Source organism: Strix uralensis, chromosome 4, assembly GCF_047716275.1.
Source record: "Strix uralensis isolate ZFMK-TIS-50842 chromosome 4, bStrUra1, whole genome shotgun sequence".
Classification (NCBI taxonomy): domain Eukaryota; kingdom Metazoa; phylum Chordata; class Aves; order Strigiformes; family Strigidae; genus Strix; species Strix uralensis.
The window spans coordinates 2,054,498-2,076,622 of NC_133975.1; the positions used below are offsets into that span (position 1 = coordinate 2,054,498).

Sequence of the window (22,125 nt, forward strand, 5' to 3'; positions counted from 1 at the left end):
TAATCACGCTCTCACAAGAGAGAATCAACCACATTTTGAAGATTTTCACCCGCTTCACTGCAACCATATGCAGGCAAGTGGTTTATTCAAGTCCACTCGAGCACACTTGGGAGAAGAAGAGCATTCAGACAAAAGGGACTCAGGGTTTCCAGGTGTCCCTCAAGGAACGTCACCATCATGGCCAAGAGCTGGCCAGCCCATCACACCACGCTGGGAAACTCCTAATTAATCCAGTCAGAAGTTCCCATTCATCTTCACCCAGATGGATCACAAGAGTGCCAGACAGTGTTTGATGCTTTTATTACCCAATTTACCTCCCGTTTCATTACAGCCAGCCAGTTCCAGGAGTAAAGGACCGATATCTGCTGGCTTCATGGATTCTTTCTCCAAATTAACAATACAGCTTTGGCTGCTTTGTAATTGTGTTTGCTCCTGTCCCACTGCAGCCTGGGCACAGTTATTGTCATCTGCTTTTAGGTCTCTCCCATTTTTACCCTTTTTAGAGTGGTTGTGGTATCCCGGGTGAACGTTCAAGTCTCACAGCCTTGCTGGGACTTACCCATCTCTTGCTCACCTCTCCCTGTGGTTTGGTTTAATTAATGCAGCAAAGCACAGTTAAATATAATAACAAGCACGTGCTGCAATTCCACCCCAGGCTCCTCCTGGGAGAGCTGCTTTCTCCTGCAGTCAGCAAGAACGACACAAACCCCTCTACCATAATTGACACTGTGATCAAAGCGAACCACGTCAAGCTTTTACTACAAAAAATACTTTTTCTCACACTGATGTGCTAAGATTTCTCTAGGAAAGGCATTTTTGGCATCATTTTCTCTCTCCTCCTCTGCCCCATACCTTTATTTTACACTCGGAACCCTCTCACTTGCAGAACAAAGTTCACCTCCTGAGTGAGGGAAACAAGAAGCGGGACGGTTTTGTTTGCTCTCTCTTGATGCCGTTCTGAATGAACTCTGGGTACATCCTAGGTTTGTCACTCTGCAAACCCAAAATGTAGGTCAAAAGTCTGCGTGGTTTGCCACAGGGAGTGACTTGTATTTCATCTGCCTGAAGGCAGATGGGAACTGAGTCATCTGCTGCTGCATCATTCTTCGCTTCTTTCCTTTCCTCAACCCCAGTTTCTTTTTTCTTACCATCAGATTATGGTTGAAAGAATGCAGTGACATCAAAAGACCAGGAGAGCAATGTCTCGTACCGCACATCACACAGGGAGGGAATATTTCCCTTTTATTTTTTGTTGAAGCCATGCCTCTTTCCCAACACAGCACCTACCACACACGTAGCCAGTTTCAAAAGTGAATTCAAATCTCAATTTTCTTCATTTACCTGCTATACTTGTCTTTCTTAAGAAGAAATTATCACAGATGAATGGGGAGAAAAAAAAAAAAAAAAAAAAAAAAGGGGGTTATTTCACCTACAGGGTGTGGGAGAAGAGCTCTCTACCACTTCCATCACTGTTTACTTAGGAGGTGCACTGGTCCCTTGGCACGGCTGCTTCTTATACCCCCTGGTCTGCCAACCAATTCATGCTGTTCTTTATATTACATTAAATTACACGGGACTGAAGCTTTTTGTGCTAGATGCACAAACACACACCACAAAAAAAGCCCCTGTATCGGTGTTATGGTCCGGTGCCTACATGTGGGCAGATAAGGAGAAGAGTTTGAGATGATACCCACAAGAAGAGCAACGATTTTTGTTTTATGTTAATGATTTGGAGATAAAAGGCTCAAAAAGCAGTCTGGCCCCTCTGCAATACTCATCTCTGCTTCCACAAGTTTCATGTGTTCATATAGATGAGTATCAGACAAAAGTCCAGACAACAGGACTGACAGGCTCTCGGAGAGATCACCCAGCCCATCCCTCCGTCCCAAATGACCAAAATCTATTAAAAATGACCCTTTTCTCAGCCACTGCCTAACCCCTGCTAAGACCTTCGCATCAGTGGGGTTTCCACAACCCCCTTCATCTTCCATCCTAACAGTAGGAACATCACGCAGCAAAAAGCACCGCTACCAATGGTATCATCTACAACGTGAGGACAGCCAGAGGGTTATACATAGCCCAAACAACATTTATTTCCGTGAAGAAACAGCAATTATTATAACCAACAGGAACACAGTAGGAGAGGGGGCTGATGCATCACAGTTGCTGGTACAAGAACCTACAGGACTGACGGCAAGGTTTCCTTCAGCTAAAAAAAGCAAACGACTTGGTTTTTTTTCTCCTCTTTTAATTGTACAAGTACACTTTGGAAGGGAAAGGGAAGCAATAGCGTTGGCCAAGGGTAATTGATAACTCTGCAAGTCAGAAACTGCAAACTTTCTACTTATTCTAAATAAAAAAAACCTTGTATGTTTGTATTGCAAGCACTTCTGCTCAGCAACATTTACAACATGGGAACTTCAGAACAACCCAAATTCACTATTACACACTGGCAGTTGAGCTGCAAGGGACCAGAAGCAACATTGCAGAAGTCAGCAATCAACTGAACAGAGCTGGTACAGGATTTTACCAGTAGAAACACCAAAAAAAAGCCCTGCAGCAGTGAATTTGACTGTAGACACAGCCTAAAATGCCACCTCACCCTCCCTGCTTTAGTCCACAGGAAGAAGTAGAAATTTAACAAAGGCTTTTTTCCTCTTACCTCTTTGTTGGTGACTCCTGGGGGTAAAGTCCCATGCTTGTAATCCTCCAACAGCTGCACAGCTTCCTTCAGACGACTCTGCAAAAATAAAACAGCAGCGTGGTCTGCAATGCTTGTCCTGCGCTGAACCGTTTTACTGAAGGCAACGAATTTAAGTTGTAGAATTCTATCTTCTTTCATGCAAATCTTGGGATGGGTCCTTTTTTACCCATATGATATAAAAGGGAAAAGGATGTGTGGATGCTTGTTTGGCTGGCTGGCACAGCCCTGCTGGTTGGGATTTAACTACAGAAGTGGTATAGAGGAAGAAACAAAAGAGAAAATAGAAAAACTGATCTATAGAAGACGTCATAAAAACCTAAGAGTCTTGTGTGGTACCAGAGATCTTGGAGATGAACAAGTTCTCACTTAAAGGTAGAAAATAGTTTAAGACAAAACAGATACATTCAGGTGCAACGTGGAGTATCCATCTCAGTCACCAGTATCACCCCACGTCACTCTCAGATTAACAGCCCCAGTGATGTCTACAGGGAAACCACTTAGATTGAAGACCTGACTTTGCCCCCATGCCCTCTCCCAGTACATGTACTGGGGAGGTGTAGCTGAAGGGGAGAGCAAGGTAGAAGCCTGCACGTATTAAACGTCACCACTATGAACTCAGTGTCCACTAAACATTTACAAAGCAGCAAGTTTCAGCCCATAAAGAAGAGCAGCTCCGCTGGACCCAGCGTTTAACGGCACGCGAGGCAACGTGACAGCACCGCTTTGTAACTGCGCGTTGAAGTCCAAGTCGAGTTCATTTATCTGAAATACTGTGACATTTTCATACACTTCAGGCGGATCTCGGAGTGCCACTACGCTGAACCGCTGACCTGTGCTGCTTTTTTACGGCGCCTGTTACACACTCGTTCAGACGGGGTTTTCGCAACCGGTTCTGTTCTCTCTAAAAATACCAGAGTCAGTCATCAGCGCAGTTAAAGTTAGAATCCGACCATCACTAGCGATTCAAATACAGGCACGTGTAAATAAAGAACTTCCTCACATTGTGATAAAATAGAAGAAAAAAAATACATTTCATGTGTTCAAGGGACCACAAGATCATTAAGCCATGCTACCAGCCTGTCAGAATCATCAATTTACTCCTAGAAGAGTTCTTCATACAAACAGAAATAAGTGTTCTGCAGTTGAAGCAAAGTTTACATATACATATAATACTTTCAAGAATTATACATAACAATTTCAAGAAATATATATATTGTGTATCTATAGATACTATATTATATATACATACTTATATAATTTGATATATTATATTAATATATTATAGTATATTATATTACTATGTTAACAATATATTATATTGTTTTATATATTATATAGAGTACATATACATACTCTCTATAATACATATATTTCTTGAAATAAAAAAAAAAAGAAACCCCACGGGGCAGAAGCAGACAGGTAGAAAGATTCTTTAATTAGCCCAAGCTAAAGAGGAACAAGTCAGGATATAAAGACCGGCTTCTGTGGAGTTAAATCTGCTTATCCAAGCCTGCAGAAAGCACCAGATCACCGAGTAATGGCTCCCAAATATTTGAAGCCAAACAAATCACTCAGCTAAACATTTTCAAAAGCCTCCTGCAGGTTATCTGTCATCCAGATGAGTAACAGCGACTTGGGTTTGACATTTCTGCACTAGCTCTGTTGTTCTGGCTTTTCTAATATTAGTGGCGGAGGACATTTCATAAATAGGGAATATTTTGTCTAAAATATGTAGTGTGATGGTGGCTCATCTAAAGCCCTGTGGCTTTAGTGCAGTGGTGTCAAGGCTCCTCGTCGTCACCGCAGCTCCGCTCTCACAACCCTCCTGTAAATAAGGCGAGAGTCCCCGAGCTCATTACGAGCTGGCGTCCATGGGATCGGTCACAGGGAAACTACTTTTCTCCCTTTCATGCAAACATCAAAGAGTACTTTGTTGTTTCCTTGGAAGCGCCAGCAGTTACGCCAACCTGAAAGCGGCAATTAATGAATGACTATTGTCCTTAAAACATTCAACACACAAGACATATGGAAGAGTGGCAATTCCTTCACTTTGCAGAGGGAGCGGGTTGGGATCGGATCCACGGCTGTTTTTACACTGGCTGAGCTCACATCATCAGCACCACGCTATTTCCAGCCCTGGTATTTCATATATTCTTGCACTGATTAGCAGCTACTCAGCAGAAGTAGAGAGCCTGTACAAAGATGCCAAACGAGGCTTAACATCAGATAGGAACAACCTCTGTAAAAAAAACTACATACTCTTGGCAAAATACGGGCTCAGAGATGGGGCTTGTTCATGGTGGGTGCTAACGCCGAGGTCAGTGCTACCAGACGAAGCTTACAGCCCTGCGTCACTACACACAAATGATAAGTTTTCTGCATTTTGCCCTATTTCTGCCTAAAATTAGCTCCCTCTTCAACTCAGCCTGTCCCATGCTCCATTCCTGACACGTCCCTGCAGAAAGAGCTGCCCATTGTCCTTCTCGCACTTTGCTAAGCCATTTGCGTGGGACTTCCCAGAAGTGCTCTGCATTCCTCCTACCAGATGGGGCTTAGGTCCACTCAGAGATTCAGGCACCACCCTCAACTGCTGGCACGTTCATGTCCCGTCCCGAAGGGGACTAGGCTATGTTGAGAGGATGAAGGATCTCAAAGAAAGATAGTTAAGGCCAACAGCGGACTGTAGGTGCAAACACTTTCATTTGCTCTTTATCCCCATTTTACTGGGACATTGTGAAATTCCAAAACTACATTCATCAGTTTTTACAGATTTTACAAAGAGTATTGAAGATGAAGGATGACTGAGTGTGTTCAAGAATCCCCCCCGTCTTCAAAGGCTAGGCAATCACCCATTTCTCCTAAAAAGCTGGCTATGGAAACACTGTGCCTTGCTCCAAATATCAGAGAATGACTTAATATATAAAAGCTTTCATTACTGGTTCAGAGAAAGACATCCACCCAACTCAAACCTTCTCCAACAGCAGCCACAAGCAGTTTCACAGGGAAAAGCGAGGAGGAGACAAGCAGAAATAACGTCTCCACTAAGCACCTTTCCAGCCTCCCACTGCTTTCAGCCAAGGCTGATGAGGTTTCTGTGGATTTAGTGATCTTCAGTGGATTCCTCCTCCAGTTGCTCGCTCTTGAACCAAACTGCCATCGTCCAAGTAGACATAACAGACAAGCTGTATGTAGCGACAAAAATTTGTGTCTTAACTCTTAGCCCCCTTCCCTATGCATGCATACGCTAAACCTGTCTTAAAATTTAAATGTCTCTTAATAAAAAATAATAGGCAAGTGATAGAGTAAACATGTGAGTCCTTTCCTGGAAGCAGCCTGCATTCTTTAGGAGCATAAGTAAGTGCATCCTGAATACTTCAGTGGATAAGGCTGGTTGTACTTTTCCAAGTCTATCCAATATTCCAGACAGAGAAATGAGTCCTTATTATTCAAGCCAAGTCCTCCTGACATTGGACAAAAAGGAAGAGTTATGAATTAGGATGATATTTTCTGGTGACGCAGCACTAGGTGATGTACTGTTCCTCCAGAAGGGCTGAGGATCTCATATGGAAGAAAAGCTGACCTGGAGAAACGGGCACATGGGATGAAATCCAACGGCCCAGACACGTGGCCGTGCTCTTCTGGGCAGGCTCAGATTTCTGCAAGACCCTCAGGGCTCTGGAGCTGGAACAACCAACTACAATAAAGACCATTTAAGAGTGTTCGTTGATCACCGGAAAACTGTGAAGTACTGCAGGCATGAGAAACAAATCGGAATTTTAGGCTGTTTCAGGCATTTCCAACCTGTGGGAAAAAGTAATCATACAAGATCACAACAGGGCTTGAGCCCCTTGAAGTTGTTCTTGATAGCTCCTTGCCCTGTTGGCCTCACGGTTGTTTTAAAATATCATATTAGGAAAAAAGCTATTTCCTAGCATGAGTATCAATAAAATATAATTCTATAATATTGTAGACAGCCTGATAATCCAGAGGTGGAAAGCCAGACAGCTGAATGACTAATGACTGCAGATCCAGGGAAGACAACCCTTCTTGCCTCCAAAGCTAGAAAATAACCCAGGAGTGCCAGCACAACATTCTGGAGAGCCATTTGTGCTCATTACTGGTATGTGTTTTTGTCACTGAAATTACCTACACTGTGTGTCTTGCAAATTATCTCCACAGAACAGCATGTAACTCTGAATGAAAAACTGGAAGTAATAGATGAATGGGTCTGTGTTCTATTTTTTTCTCCTTCTCTTGAGGAAATCTTAGTAGTTACTATAACAACCCTGGCCAGATCCCATCTTGTTTAGTATGGTAACAAACAGAAAACAAAAAAGCCCGATTTTGCTTTTAAAATTGCAGTCTTCATGAATTTCTCCTTTCAGCTCCGTGGGGGGAGAGGGGAACTTTTGCAAAGAAAAGAGTCCTAGACCAACACTGCTGATGGTTCCCGAGGTTGACAAAAGCCTGGTACAAAAAGCGAACAAAAGTGTCAAACGCAAGGACCACATTAAGAAGATGCCTTTCACATGGCTTGGAGGTGTTCAGGTAGTTTTAGCGAACGACCCACAGCCTCAAAATTTCATTAGTGAAAAGACACGGTTGCCTTGAATCCCTTCTAGAAAAGTCAAGCACGCTCTTTTAACCAGAGCCTCCAAAAAATAGGAAATAACTTTACAGCGTGCAACAGCTCCAAATGCCAACCGGCTCCACTCCCTGGCTTTTAGCACGATACAGCATTATTATGAGAGTTGATAATGTCTAAGATTACACTTAGTTTCCATTTTAACAGGGAAAAAAAAAAAAAAAAGTCTGTCTACAAGGTTGTGCTACTGTTTCAATATTTATTGTTGCCTGATTTCTCTACTGCTATCTGTAGAAAAAAGTGTCACTTGAGTTTTTATAGCATCACTTAAAAAAAAAAATGCAACCACAGTTTTTAGTAGTATGTATCATTTCTTTCATACCCCTTTTCTCATAAAAACTAGAGCACTTCTAGTGGTGGATGATGGGGTCTCAGCTCTCACAATAGGGTGCTAGACAGACCATCTGCACCCGGAGGATGTTCTTACAAACCTAAGCCCAGAAGCAGTGCCAGGGATCTACCAAGCTCAGCGATTCAGAAGCACAAACTCCACGCTTGGTGCTCCACCACAGCAGCCTAAGCCACGTCCACCCGGGAAAGGCTACCCAACAGCAACAAGTCTTTGGAAAAAAGGTTCAGTCATTGCCTCGTGTTGAACGCAGCTGGAAAACACCCCGTTTTGAATGACAGCTCAGTTCACTAAGCCCATGAGAAGTATGCAATGGGCTACCACTGATCTGTGAGCCTGGGTTTATGGTTATGAACAAGTCAGAGCCAGGGCATGAGCCTGCATCAGCAGGATCTCTTGCAGAATTTTGATTCAGACCATCCAGCCCTCTGCCAAGTGATTCCCAGTCACAGTTTGGGAGTTACCATGGGCCAGGACAGCTGCCAGGAGGCACCTTTCAGAGAGGAAGAGTGCTCAGCTGCATGGCATAAGCAACACAGGCTGGCTGCATGGCCAAAAATGAACCAGCTTAGATTTAACCCATCGGTTTTTGTGCAAAGAGCTAATGTAACCTGTTCTGCTCCAACTCAGGCCAACAGGCATGGACTCAGAAGCTCATGGCCTGGAGTACACTTGCAGGACTACATCAACGGAATGCTTCAGTCTTTGTAGAAAGAGTTGCTGAAGGATCACGCTATTAGGGGCTTCGTTTGGCATGCCAAAGAAAGGAGGAGAAAGAACCAATGTAGAGATGTCAGCAGGAAAGTAGCTCGCATCACACTGAGCTGATGGCCACCTCCAGGAATCCTCCATTGGCACCCTGAGTCCCTCACAGCCATCACTCCAGCACCCTGGCAAACAGAAGACAACCCCATTGGGTCCCGTAGATAACTGCACACATACACGCGTCAGACACCTCCATCCAGCACGTGAGCTCTTGTACTGATTCTCCACCTTGTCCTCCTTGCTCTAGGGCACACTGTTTCTGTCTGAAAGATCTGTGCCTTGTCTTCTCTTGGATCTCAACTGATGCCTACACATGGCTTAGAGCTGCCTCCAGAAACCCATATGTGCACATACAGACCGTAATAACAGTCATTATGCCAGTAGCACTACAACATTACTGCTACAGAATCAACAGAAAAAGAGTCAAGTTTTGCATTCGAGGCTTTTAAGAGAAAAACCACTGATGGGACAGGGCATGCTGGAACAGTTTGCATCTCACTCTGCTCATACGACGCTTGTCTCGGGGTTTTGAGGCCGTGTTAGCCCAGTGATGCTCCGCTGCGTGCCTGCGAGTTTCACCGGTTTCAGGTTCGGACCAACCATGACTTACTGGCACATGAGCCAAAGTAAGAGTCTGCTGGCCAGCGGCACCACAAACTCGACGTGGGATATGGAAATCCAGCTGTGCTCTGCCATCAGCGACTCAACAGTTTCCGATTTTGTCTCACTACTCTATGGATGATACATACGGCAGACTTGACTCCAGCTGGCCCTATTGTATTGGATCTACAGTGACAGACAACAGGAGCCAGAAACTTTTTGTTCAAGTAGAGCCAGCAGATGTGACACTGAATAAACACAGACAGTCAATCTGCTGAGTAAGAAGGTATCGTTCATATAAATAACATACATCTAATCCTGCTTCCATTTTAAACCCAAATATGGGAATGCAAGATGCTCGGCGCTCTGCAGATTTATGCTTTGAACAATGAGATAAAGCAAAAGCAGATAACACACAGCCCCTCTGAGCTCAGTTTAATGCTTATTTCACTTTTGCTTTGAATTATTATCAGATCCACAGCTTTCTCCATGAAGAGCTTCCCACAGAGTGTTAACAGTCTGTCCAGGCTAACGTCAGATGGGATAAGTTAGCCCTATCAAAATATCTGCTGGACCCTACTGCTTCTCCCAATGGACCTTAATTACAGAGCAATTAAAAGTATTATTCCAATCATTTTAACCTCACACATTTCAAGAATAGGCATTACACCCACTGAGGGGTTTCTCATGGTCTCAGCAACAGGACTTGTCGGGCTTGACCTCTGAAATGACACATTTCCCACTTATTGGACAAGTTTGCAAATTTGTAGCTGCCAAAAAAATTATTTCATTAGAAAGTCGGTAATGATATGAATTAGCACGCAAGAAAACCTCCTCTTTAGAGGTTACATGCAATATTGACACGAGGTCGGTGCCTTGTTTCAGTATCACACGCACTCAGAAAGCAAGTAAAATTGGTAGGCAGGTTTGATACAGATAATTATTCTACCAGAACCCACTAAAGATAAAACTGGAGCAAGTGGCTTCCAACTGCCCCTGCCACGTGCCTCGCACAAGCACACGCTTCCTTTTTGAGAGTTCAGACTGCCAAGTATGGCTCAACATAACCCAGCACTCAGTACCCATCCCTTGAGGATTAATGCTTAAGAACCTCTAAAAGACAAGGAAGTTTTTAATTGTGTTAAGAATTTGCTTTATTAAAAAAGAAATGAGTAAGAGAGGACTGTCACTGAGACTAATTATACTTGATATCACTGTGCTTGGTTTCCCCTACTCAGAGGGATCACTTCATCCTTCCTCAAAACAGCCACCAGTAGGATGCAATGATGTAACACACAGCAATTTAAAAGAGGATGTAGAAAAAAAAAAAAGTATTTTTACATTTCCCAGCATTTTCCATGGGATTAACCTCCATTCTCATTAGAGACTCATTTATCTATGTTTTTTTTTCATTTGGTAGTGAGCTCCTCCAAGACAAACAGCAATTTATTTGTTCCCCGAGAACCCTGGGCCTGAAAGATGCAGCCATCTGTCAGCGGGAAGGAGCTCGCTGTAAACGGCTGCTTTCTCATCAAACCCTTTCTAGATTTTAATTTGCCACCTAAATTATCAAAGGAAACCAAACAACTTTTAGTTATACATATATACACACAAAGTATTTTAAAGCATAAGATGAGATATACAGAGCACAGCAATCAAAGCAGCTTTTGTGCTCCAGGAAGAGCTTCCCGTGACCTCAGGTGTTCACGTCTATTCTGCCAGGAGACTTCTCCAGGGAAAGACAAGTAGACTTAAGAGAAGTAGATTTCATGAAATAGTTGTAGACTTCACAATACGTGCTGCAGAAGTTCTGCTGAAGCATCACTATCATATAATATCATATAATTCAAACTGCCAAAGAAAACAGACAGAGGGCATTTCCTTCCTTGGAAAGTCACCAAGCCATTCCTGAAGACCGTGAAGTTCAGACCTATGCTTACTAGACCCCATAGAAGGTCACCAAACCTTCCTCATTCGTTGAGGTTCAATTTGGGGTCCAGAATTGCTTGAGGCACTCAGATCTTGACAGCTGTCTCTAGGATAAAAATGGGCCACTCCGATTTTGCTCTTTTTTCCTCCCCTAGGTCTCACCTTCTTAGAAGAGTCTCGTAAAAATGTGTCTGGAAAAATTAAGTTACACTATCTGACTACTCTGTACACCCAACCTTACCAAGCTCTTCAAAAACTTCTAACAATTTGAAAAGGTGACAACAGGCAGGTAGAAAAGCACGAGGCTGAGCCAAAGGAGGTCATCTCAAAGTTCAGAGCATGTACCCAACTCACAGATAGCTGACCCAAGAGTCTAGACACCCTCTACACTCAGTGGAACATGATGAGCAAGATAATTGCCCTCAAAGGGCAGAAGAGATACAGCCCTTAAAATGGGTATTTTAGACCCTGAAAAGCTCACTTTTCCCCTCCTTGGTGAATTTCTTACATTTTCATTCTGGAACCAGAACTGCTTGTTGCTGGAGATAACAAAATGGGCAGACAAAATTACAGGTTTTGGGTACACAGTGAAACCAGACTGAGTTACAGTGCTCAATTTAAATTGTTTCATTATACTGCCATAACCAGAGTGTGAAAGTGCTTACCCCATCCCAAATGTGAACACAGTGCTGCCTTCTTAAACCTCTTCTGTAGCTGCAAAAAGCGTGCTAACTCAATCAAATTCACTCGTATCCCCCAGCTTTGGAGATACATAAGAAGTAGGTTTGAGAGTTCTCTTATTTCTGTATCAATGTCATTGCCAAAACCAATAGTTTGGTCCTGCACCGTGGGTTACCCAGCTTAAAAAAAACCCAACAAACTGCATACATACACACGCTATAGCTTAAATGAAGATTGGAGAAAGGTGAGGAGTATTATTAGAACATGGAAACATTCCCCAAAGAAGATAAATTTTAGCTAAACAGACTGGATGGATTATCTCCACCCAACAGAATTCTCCTCCAAAAAAAGGAAAACAAGCTGAGGCATAACAAAATGGACCAAAAAGATGAGCAGAATCACCTGCTTCTGTCCGAGCAGAAGAACCCCTGTCCAAGTGACCTCAACTCAGGACCTCCCGGTGCAGCCGCCTGGAGCCCAGGGCCCGTGTTCATCCTCAGATACCCCCAGCACATCCTGGCCCCGACCTCATGCCCCAGAGCAGGAGGCTGGAAAGCACACACTTATGGAAACCTACCAAATAACAACTCCACAAAGCTTTCTAGTGCAAATGGCGAGAGAGGGGTGTTTCAATGTTTGTCTGGATCCATTTCTGAGCCTGTTTCCTCACTGTCTTTAGGTGTTCTATTAGTATTCTTAGAGCATGACAAAAATGGCCAAAGACAGTCTCCTTTCTCCAACACCCCATTCCCTTTTGCATGCGAGGTATCCTCTCCTTCCCTCCAAAAATCAATAGGTAGTGAAAGCCCTTTGCATTGTTTATGAATTTCAGAATCAAAATTATGAAAATAGAGAGAGAGAGCGCTCACAAAGTACATACAACAGCCTCTGCATCATCACAAACTCACACCGGAAGATTCCCCACACTGTCAAACACACCCCTTCAATACGCACCACGTTGCACCTAATTAAATCTCTGCCAAGGCAAGAGCCGCACCAAGTTTTCAACGGGGAGTATTGGTTTTATTCTGGCATAGGTGCTTACATCCTCTTTAAAGAGTAGCTCTAGAGTCTACAAAGTGCACTGCATCCGGGTAATATTGTGATTTTCATTCCCCTTTATCATGACACAATGACGACTCTTTGGAATTGCCACATTCTTTTGCTAGCGGGTTACCTCCCCAGCCTGAGCTCCTCAGCAAGGTTTTTGAAAATTGATCTCAGGCTTGATCTGAACCTGTGCTTTCACAACAGAAAGTATAATCTTTGATTTGACGGTGGAAGAACAGCTGCTTTATTGTCTGCAGGTCTCTTGGGCACACACATAAAAGGTATCAAAATGAACATGATACATCTTAGCTTTATGTTTTGGAAAAAAGCTGGCTGGTTTAGGAGAAAGAGATTATTTAAATAAGACCCAGCGGTGGGTCTTTTTTCCCACCACTACCACAGTGTGTAAAGAACTGGACTCAGTTCACTGCTAGCTACAATGAGCAGTTGAGCACCCTGTGTTTTGAGAATTGCTTGCACATATATTTTCATCTTACACTATCCTGCCTCAAAAAAAAAAAAAAGAGAGAGAAAAGAAAAAAGGAAAAAGCAGCTGCCCTTCACTGAAAGCAGAATCCTACGTTTTCTGCCAACAGGCAGAATTTAAGATCACCAGTAGAAATATTTCTTCTAAAGGATTCCCCACACCTATTAGTCACTATTTTATGAAAGCAGAGAAATGCAGTCATGCTGGACAACACTAAATGAAACATAAATGGGCCAGAAACCCAGACACCTGTTAGAAACAGGGTAATAACCATGGAAAAACTGCAACACTTTGCTCAGAAAAGGTCTTCTCGAGTGCAGCCACTGAAAAAACGGAGTGTGAACCCACCCAGCTCGCTCCCTCCACGAGAATTAGTATTTGGTCTCTCATCTATTCACCTGCATTTTTTCCCCATGAAGACTTGTAGGAATTTTCCTTAACTGAAACCAGTTCAGGGTCTCACCAGTTACTAGAGGAAGATGGGAGACTGCCAGGTGTGGCTTCACTGATGTCTAATAAAAGCAAGTTTCTGCTACGCATTTAACAGAGCTCAGTTGGGCAATCAATCAACTGTGAGACACAAATCCACTGGAAACTTGACTTCGTTACTTCTGCTGTTCACAGAAAAACTTGTTTTTAATCTAAACCTGTCTAATAAACAGTACTTTCAGAAAACAAGGCCCGTATACATTACCTCAGTAACAAAGAGAGTGCGCGGATCGATGATGTCCAAGAAGTGCCTGAACCTGCCATAAAATGAAGTCTGGAAGACAAGAAAAAAAAAAAAAAAGATGCGTTCAGTTAGAAATTGCTTTTCACCTGCTGCAGAGAAAGGTTTTATTTCCTCTGTAGAACTAAGTAGCAACTAAAAAGAAGTAATATAGAAGCTATTCACTGGTAACTTGTGATAGGAAGCCTGAAGGAAAAGATGAGGATTTGGACCCTGCTAACAGCAGTGTTGCTATTAACAGGATACTAATACAGATGCTTTAATAAAGGGGTACTATCAAGCTACTAAAATATCCTTTACTTTTTCCCCCCAAAATAAAATATTGCCTGCTTTGCTACCAGACCCCTGCTCTCAGGAGGAGGTCACAAAAACCCACCGTGCAGCTCCAGACCTCCACACCGAGCAGGGCTGTGGCAGGAATTCCCACCCTGCAGTGTCTTTATCGCCGTCCCTGCGCCGCTCAGCCTCACACCCTCTAGTACCCACCATGCAGGGCCAGCAGCACCACGGGGTCCCCAATTTTAGGGAGAAACTAGCATGAGGAAACTCCTCCACTGCTGGAAAAAAAAGTATGTGAAATTATTTTTTCAAATGCTCCAAAAAGAGTTTAATGTCTCAGCATGGGAACAAGTAGTTTTCTCCTTAATGGAAAGAATGAGAAAGATGAGACCAAGCACAAACCCACTTTTGTGTGTTACATTTATTGCAGAATTGTCCAGGCACTAAACTAGGGCTGGCTTTCATCGTGCCAGCCCCTACACAAACACACAGCATAAAACTGACTGTGAACCTTAAAGTATGTAAAAGAAACCATAACTTTATGGATTGAGCTTGTTCTTAGTTGCACATTTGGAAAAAAATCACAGAATCCCAGAATCATCAAGGTTGGAAAAGACCTTGAAGCTCCTCCAGCCCAACCATGAACCTCACCCTGACCGTTCCCAACTCCACCAGGTCCCTCAGCGCTGGGTCAACCCGACTCTTCAACCCCTCCAGGGATGGGGACTCCCCCCCTGCCCTGGGCAGCCCATTCCAACGCCCAACAACCCCTTCTGCAAAGAAATCCTTCCTAAGAGCCAGTCTGACCCTGCCCTGGCGCAGCTTGAGGCCATTCCCTCTTGGCCTGCCGCTGGTTCCTTGGCTCAAGAGACTCATCCCCCCTCTCTGCACCCTCCTTTCAGGCAGTTGCAGAGGGCCATGAGGTCTCCCCTCAGCCTCCTCTTCTCCAGACTAAAAACGCCCCCAGTTCCCTAAATCTAGATATGCTTGTGTTAGGGATAACGCTCCACAAAAGCTGGTGAAGATGCTTTTGTCGGGAGCAGCAAAAGTGTCTGAAGGACCAGAAAGCGATCCAGAGAACAGGGAACAGAGTCTGAAAGCAGGGGGACGTATCTGTAAAACAAGTCAGAAAGATCACAGGCAGCTCTAAAAGAAAGGAGAGCAGTTCTGACTCAGTATTTATAGAAAAAAAAAAAAAAAAATTTAGGCAAGCCCAAAGCACCAGACCATGAAACATTGAGATATTAGGAGCACTCAGGATGCATGTACACCATCACTCAAACATCAGTCTGGATACTTTCATCTGGATGCAGATGCAGGTTGGGTGCCAGCGCTGCCTCAGCACAGCCTAAACTCTCATCTGGCCATGGGCAAGGCCAAACGGGTGCAGGGCAGCCCAGTCTAGCGGCTGCTCTCTCTCCCGTGGCTTCTCCCCAGCAGAATCTGCAGCCCATCGCGGGTGCAGAAAGGACACAGGTCACAGACCCCCACGTGCTCTTGAATATCGGGACCCCTTTGCCCTGGGTGCTCTCCAGCCACGCGCAGGCAAACCTCTTTTTGTGTCTGTAATGCAGAAACACGCTATAAATAAAAGAGCGGAATATGGATACAGCAGTGAGAATGGCATTTAATCACAGCCTGGCATCATTTTATGAAACATGCTGGTTCTTCTCTGCTGAATCCATCGAGCACAGAGAAATATCAGTAATACTGCCTACTTATTCAGGCAGAAATCCCTCTCTCATGGCAGTTTCCAGCATCGCTGCCGTCCACCACCTCGTGTTGCAACACCCCGTTCTCAGCTGCTTACAAAACTCTCTGCTGTTATTTTTCCATGTTCTGCACCAAAAAAAGAAAAACCCGCAACTAAACAAAATAGCTTCACATAACTTCAGAAGAAAAAAGCCCAGTGGTTTTTAATTAGCATTGATTTCATTAACACTAATTCTGGTAATTTCTAGCTTTTGCGAGCTTGGCGTTTTGCTGCTTTACTTTTATTTTTCAGTATAAAGAGCTCTGCAGATGCCACTGCCCTCCACATCGCTACTGCCCGACGCTTGCCAGTGGTGCAGGGAGTGACAGAACGAACGTGTGACTCACTTGGTCCCTCGTCACGTTATCCTGAGCGCTCCCACGTTCCACCGTCCCTCTCCCACTGCCCGTCCTGCTGCACTTGCTCAACGCCAAACAGCAACAGAGGAATTCAGAGCAGCTGGGAGAACGTGGTTTAAACAAGAACAGAAGGGGGGGGGGACTTTTAAATTTAAGTGGTCTCGACTTCTCCACTGCCTTCATTGTTGTGATTTGCATTTCACACTGAGAAAAACAATTAAATAGAATTAAATAGAACATCAGTATTTTACGCCTGCTTTACAAAGGTGTAAACGACAGAAGGCACACGGAAGGGGGAATGAGACCATAAGTTCAAGGGTACACGATATAAATGTTCTTTTAGAAGTACAGATTTAAATCCACAAAGCTGCAGAGGCTCTCAGGAAGCCGGTCCCGTAGCCCAGGGTCAGTTTTCGTTTGGCTCAGGTCCAGCGCTGGTCTCCTGCTCCGATCTTTGCCCAGTGCCACCTCAGTGACCCCCAGCTTAGGACACGTTTCAGCAGCTCAAACCCATCCTGCTGCAATCCTGTTCCCACGCCTCCTCCTCCTCTCCTGCCCTGGGCCAGCGCTGACACTCTCCCGCTGCTGTAACTGTCTGATGGGGGAGCTGAGCGTGCCAAAAGTCTGATCCTTAAACGAGGGATTCACTTTCAGGTGGTGGCGTTGCCTGAACCTGTTCGTTCTGCGGTCAGAGAAGCCCAAGGGCAAAGGCAGGACCGTTCCAGAGGGGTCAGGACACCAGCCCTCAACCGAGGCTCCCACAGAACTGCACAGTAAGGTCCAGAGCAAAAAAAAATAAAAATAAAAAAGCTAATTCTACCATGCAGAGTTGCTAACCATTCCTTCAAATGCTTACGGCCAACATTTGTATCTTTAAGTACATGTACACACAAAACCAACCAGAAATGTTGCAACCCAGTAAGGGAAAAACTGCTTTTCCAGCCTTGTGAAACTTAAAAGATCTGGATGAAAAAGTCTTGGGGCTTTCTGAAGGCTTTCTCCAAGAAACAAAATTGCTTTATCCTGGAAAATAAAAGTCTGGATATACAGGCTAGGCTAGGAACCAAGAAAATTAACCCGGACTGGTAGCAGGCACTGAGCTATGGGCTTGCTAGGAGATGATGGCCAAGGTGTCCTCTCAGATACCATAAAGCACCTCATGGTGCAAGGTCAGGCAGGGCCAGCTGCTGGTCTGCCAGCAGCCAGCACTATTGCAGTACTCACTTCTTTCATCCCCACTTCTAAAAAAATAAAGAAATCACCCTCTTGCTACTGCCACTTCACAGAAAGGGCAAGGGGAGCACAGGGACTTCCTCCCCAGGCTGAAACCCAAAGCAGAAGCCAGTTCTGAAGAACATCGCTGACCATCAGGGATGCACAAAGAGACCAGGTGGCAAGACCCAAGGTGGAGCCCATCCTCCCTCCCCTCGGGCAGGCAACAAGACCCAACTCATCAGCTGTGGTTTCCACTCTTTCTGCATTACCATGAGCTCTCTAAAACGCAATTACATAAACATGCATTCCTTTGTTGCTCTTCTGAGCCACCTGGAAGCGAAAAACCCCTCTTAAAAGTCTCCCACGAAGGGGATTCTGGTGCTCAACCACCACCCAACCTTCCAGCACCCTGAGGCTCAATCTCTGTCACGGTGATTGAAGCCAAAACCTCTTTCCCAGATCCCAAGAAACAGGGTGAGCTGCAGTCCCATGACAGCGAGTTATCCTTTAACACATCCTGATCAGCTGGGCACTCTCACAGGTCGACTCAGCGACATCCCTCATCGCCACCACAGCAGAAGACAAACCATTAACAAACTTCTTGCTCTGCTGCCTCTAGCCCAAGTTCCTTCAAACGAGGCAACTGCATTAAACCTCATTCACTCCCACATACAGGCCAAGATTTTAAAGAGAGCAGCTTTGTTAATCAAGCAACGGAAAAGAAAAACATTCTAATTGGTAAAAAAACACTTTCTTTCCCCATCCCACTTCTCCCCCTCATGTGCACGCAAGCTGGGCTCGCTTGCAATCAAAAAAAAAAAAAAAAAGGGAGAAAAGCAAATAAAGCTCAGCCTTGGAGAAGGGAGAGCAACATGAAAGCAAGATGAGTGGCAGAATGGGATGGGTGGAAGTCCCCAGTTCTACATCTAAAACATCTCAAGTCATGGTGACATACCTTGTTTCATGAAAAAAACAGCCCAAAAAAGTAGAGGAATATGAGTTTGAACAAGTTTTGTTTTGTCTTTTAAACTGATGAATGAGAACCTCATTTTTCCACAACAAAAGCTCTCTTTCTGTGGTCTCTTCGAGAACCACAAAAAATGGAACCAAATTCCAACCAAGGGCAAAGTTGTCTTCTTGAGGCTGCATCCAAACATCACCACTGCGTATTTCACTGCTCGGCCCTCCTAAGCAGCAGTGGATTTACCACGACTTTACAGCCCCTAAGCAAAAAAGTATCCATTGTTTTTACCACCATCCAGCCATGGGAGTTTGTGGGTTTCCTTTTCAGGTAAGCATGGAAAGCTGCTTCACTGCTAGACCTTGCTGGTTGCCTTTCCATCATCCAGGTCAGCTCCTGCTTCCCAGGTTTGGTCTCCTGACTAGAATCCATCAGAATATTTTTAATTAAAGAGTGGTATTTGTTTTCCCAGAGCTGCGTGCAAAACAAAAGGCAAAAAAAAAACCAAATCATAATCATTCAGAAATTAATTTAGGGGTAAATTAAATCAGATCCAACCATTGCAACTCAACTGCAACTCAAGACGCCTTCACGGACTTAACGCAAAACCAAACTCACAGAACAGATCAGGATTTTGCTCTCCAGTCCTAATTCAAATGGTTTCCTGCAAACACCAAGTGTCTACAGGATAAGTAGGAAACCAATAGCCAAAATACAACAGACTATTTTGCAGACCGACCACAAAGAAGCCTTCAAGAAGGGCTTCTTTGGCTCTAACAAACTAAAAAAATTGGTTCCCATAGTGGGGCTACGAGGGCTCAACCCAGAGACCCCCTGAACACATTCACCTTCATTTACACACCAACGTTTTTACCCTTCTCGCTCGCCCTCAGGCTTCACTGAGCACTGCAATGCTTTGTGTGATGGGAGTATGGTGTTTAACTGTGAATAAAAGCCGTGAGAAACACGTAAACACGACAAAATTCTTTCAGCTTAAAATACATTGAACTCCCAAATTATTTTCCAACATCAGATGAATCCACTGCACGTTACTGGCTGTATTTGCTGCACTCCAAAGCAGCAGGTAAAGCCAAGTGATCGAGCCCACACTGACCTTCTCAGTTTTCTTACAAGACCTTTTGGCTCTGCTAGAGGAATGGAGAAGCCCCTACAAAGAAGCTAATTTTAAAAGCGTTGGAAGAAATAAATTCAGACACATGTTAGAGACATGTTTTTTTTTTTACTCCTCTCTCTTTATTATCAAAAAAGCTATTTAAAATTTGGTGTTAATCTAGATCAGACCAGACACTGCCACATCATACTGCGGTTTCTACAGCGAAGAGACACCTCATGGAACACCTCAGTCTCGGGAAAACAAGAGACTGCCCTCAGGTGAAGCACAATATTGCAGTTTCTAGTTTTTATACTTTTCTTCCATAACTGCTTGAAATTCTGCCATTGCTAACAAGCGTTTACTTCCCCGGGTTATGACTGCTTTCTTTTTAAGCTCTGTTAGTTCGAGGGCTTTAGGATACATGGAGCAGCTGGCACTCTCGTACGGAACAGAATTATCTCAGCAAAACGGTGCTAAAACAAACTCCTGGGGTGCAGGACAAGCAGGGAAAGGCCAGGCATTGTGGCAAGTACTTGCCCACGGTCCATATTGTCAATCCTTTTACTTCAGAAACCACTTTCTGCAGGTCGTCACAACGGAGCACCCTGTTATTCCTGCAACTCAAGACAGCCGAGGCACTGCTCGGCCCTTCTCCCACCAGCTACTGCCTTGTCCCAGGCTCTGGCAAACACATGCTCATTCATTAACTCATCATTACAAATTCTAAGAAGAGGGAATTTGATTTTATTTGCCTTTTAAATGCTATTTCAGAGCTAAAACAATGTTATTCACTGTTCTAGCATGTTTTCTTTTGCTGTATATCATACACACAGAATCATCTAGGTTGAAAGGGACCTTGAAGCTCCTCCAGCCCAACCATGAACCTCACCCTGACCGTTCCCAACTCCACCAGATCCCTCAGCGCTGGGTCAACCCGCCTCTTGAACCCCTCCAGGGATGGGGACTCCCCCCCTGCCCTGGGCAGCCCATTCCAACGCCCAACAACCCCTTCTGCAAAGAAATACTTCCTAATATCTAGTCTAAACCTTCCCTGGCGCAACTTGAGGCCGTTACCTCTTGTTCTATCACTTATTACTTGGTTAAAGAGACTCATCCCCCCTCTCTGCACCCTCCTTTCAAGGAGTTGTAGAGGGCAGTGAGGTCTCCCCTCAGCCTCCTCTTCTCCAGACTAAAACGAACCGCTTTCTTTTCCCATACCTCCTTCTGACCATTTCTCCTCCATCCTTTCTCCATCATTCCACGCCAATTATCAGCTAATAGCGGGAAAACAAGGTATTTCCACCTCCCCCCAAGGTTTGAACTGGACACACCAACTCTGCATCCATCCAGCAAAACTTGTCAGGACAAGTGACTGGGATGAGAGGATCAAGCCCCGGGGCACAGGAACAGCCGGGCACGGCTCAGCGCACCAGCACAGCGGCAGCCCCACACCACACTGCAGGCAACCAAACCCTGATTTAAGTGAGAATTCAGGACAGTTCTAGTTAAACAGGATCATTTCCAGCTCTGGCCGTCGTACTCATGCAAGGGATGGAGCTTGCAAGACACCCAGAAGTTTGACCTTCAGCTCCCAAATAACCATCCACGATCTTTTTCGCCATTTTATCCCTGTAACATCTGTTGTAGTAAACAGTTATCTGGAAGAAAACCGAAAAACACAAATTTCATGTGATTAATCGCAGCTATTTTGGGACCACTTCTCACCAGCCTGCAAGCAAGATGAAGTTCTGCAAAGCGACTGGGAATATTAATTCCTTTACATGGCACAGCAGTTCATGGCGAGCACATCACAGCTCCAGCTCGTTAAGGCGGCTGTGCTGGGGGCCACACGCGATCCAGCTGACTCCGAGAGAAGAACCAGAAGGAAACGACGCCTTGCAGGCTCCAGAAATTGGAGGAAGGGCAGCGAAAGAGGTGAGTGACCATTAAGAAGCACTTGCTTATCACCTTAAAGAGGGTGAGTGAGTATTCCTTTAAAGTCTGTGCTGGGCAGCCCTGGGAAGAACAGGAGATATGCACAACTTTACTGATTTAATTACAGCGTGATTTTTAAAAGGATTTAATTAAGCCAGAGCAAAAGGCATGCAGACTTGGGTTGGGGTGGGGTTTTTTTTAGCTAAAAAAATCAGGCTTACGTCAGCTTTAAATTAATTAGGAAGAGATTTAAGCTAAACCAGACCAAATTAAGAAAATTCAAGCCATTGAGCAACAGGACTCTGGCAAGGTATGGCCGGACAGTAGAGCTGTGTAATTGCACACACGTTTGCAGACCAGTCCTTTACAAGTTCGGGCTAAAACTACAGATTCTCAGTCCTTTGATGCTCTCAGTGTGACTTTACAATAATAAAGGGCCAAGAGTCTGTAGGGGAGTAGCTCCTGCATCTCAGCAACTTCAGCCCCCTGCAGTGACAGGTCTGCTCGTGAACGTGAGCAGAGCCAGGGAGCAGCATGGAAACCTTCCACCGGCGTTACGTGGAGTAGTA

The 22,125-nt window shown here is 44.5% G+C and overlaps 1 protein-coding gene across 7 annotated transcripts in view; it reads right to left on the reverse strand.

The window, feature by feature from the left end:
* SFXN5 (sideroflexin 5) overlaps window positions 1–22,125 on the reverse strand; it is a 106,999-nt gene that overhangs the window by 79,666 nt on the left and 5,208 nt on the right. For 5 of the 7 annotated variants that reach the window (XM_074865409.1, XM_074865407.1, XM_074865408.1 and 2 more), the window contains exons 2-3: window positions 13,905–13,973; window positions 2,663–2,740 (exon numbers count right to left, since the gene is read on the reverse strand). In XM_074865409.1, coding sequence (XP_074721510.1) covers window positions 2,663–2,740; window positions 13,905–13,973 — 147 coding nt within the window. The remainder of the gene's footprint in view (window positions 1–2,662; window positions 2,741–13,904; window positions 13,974–22,125) is intronic. The other 2 variants (XM_074865411.1, XM_074865412.1) reach the window with 2 other exon arrangements.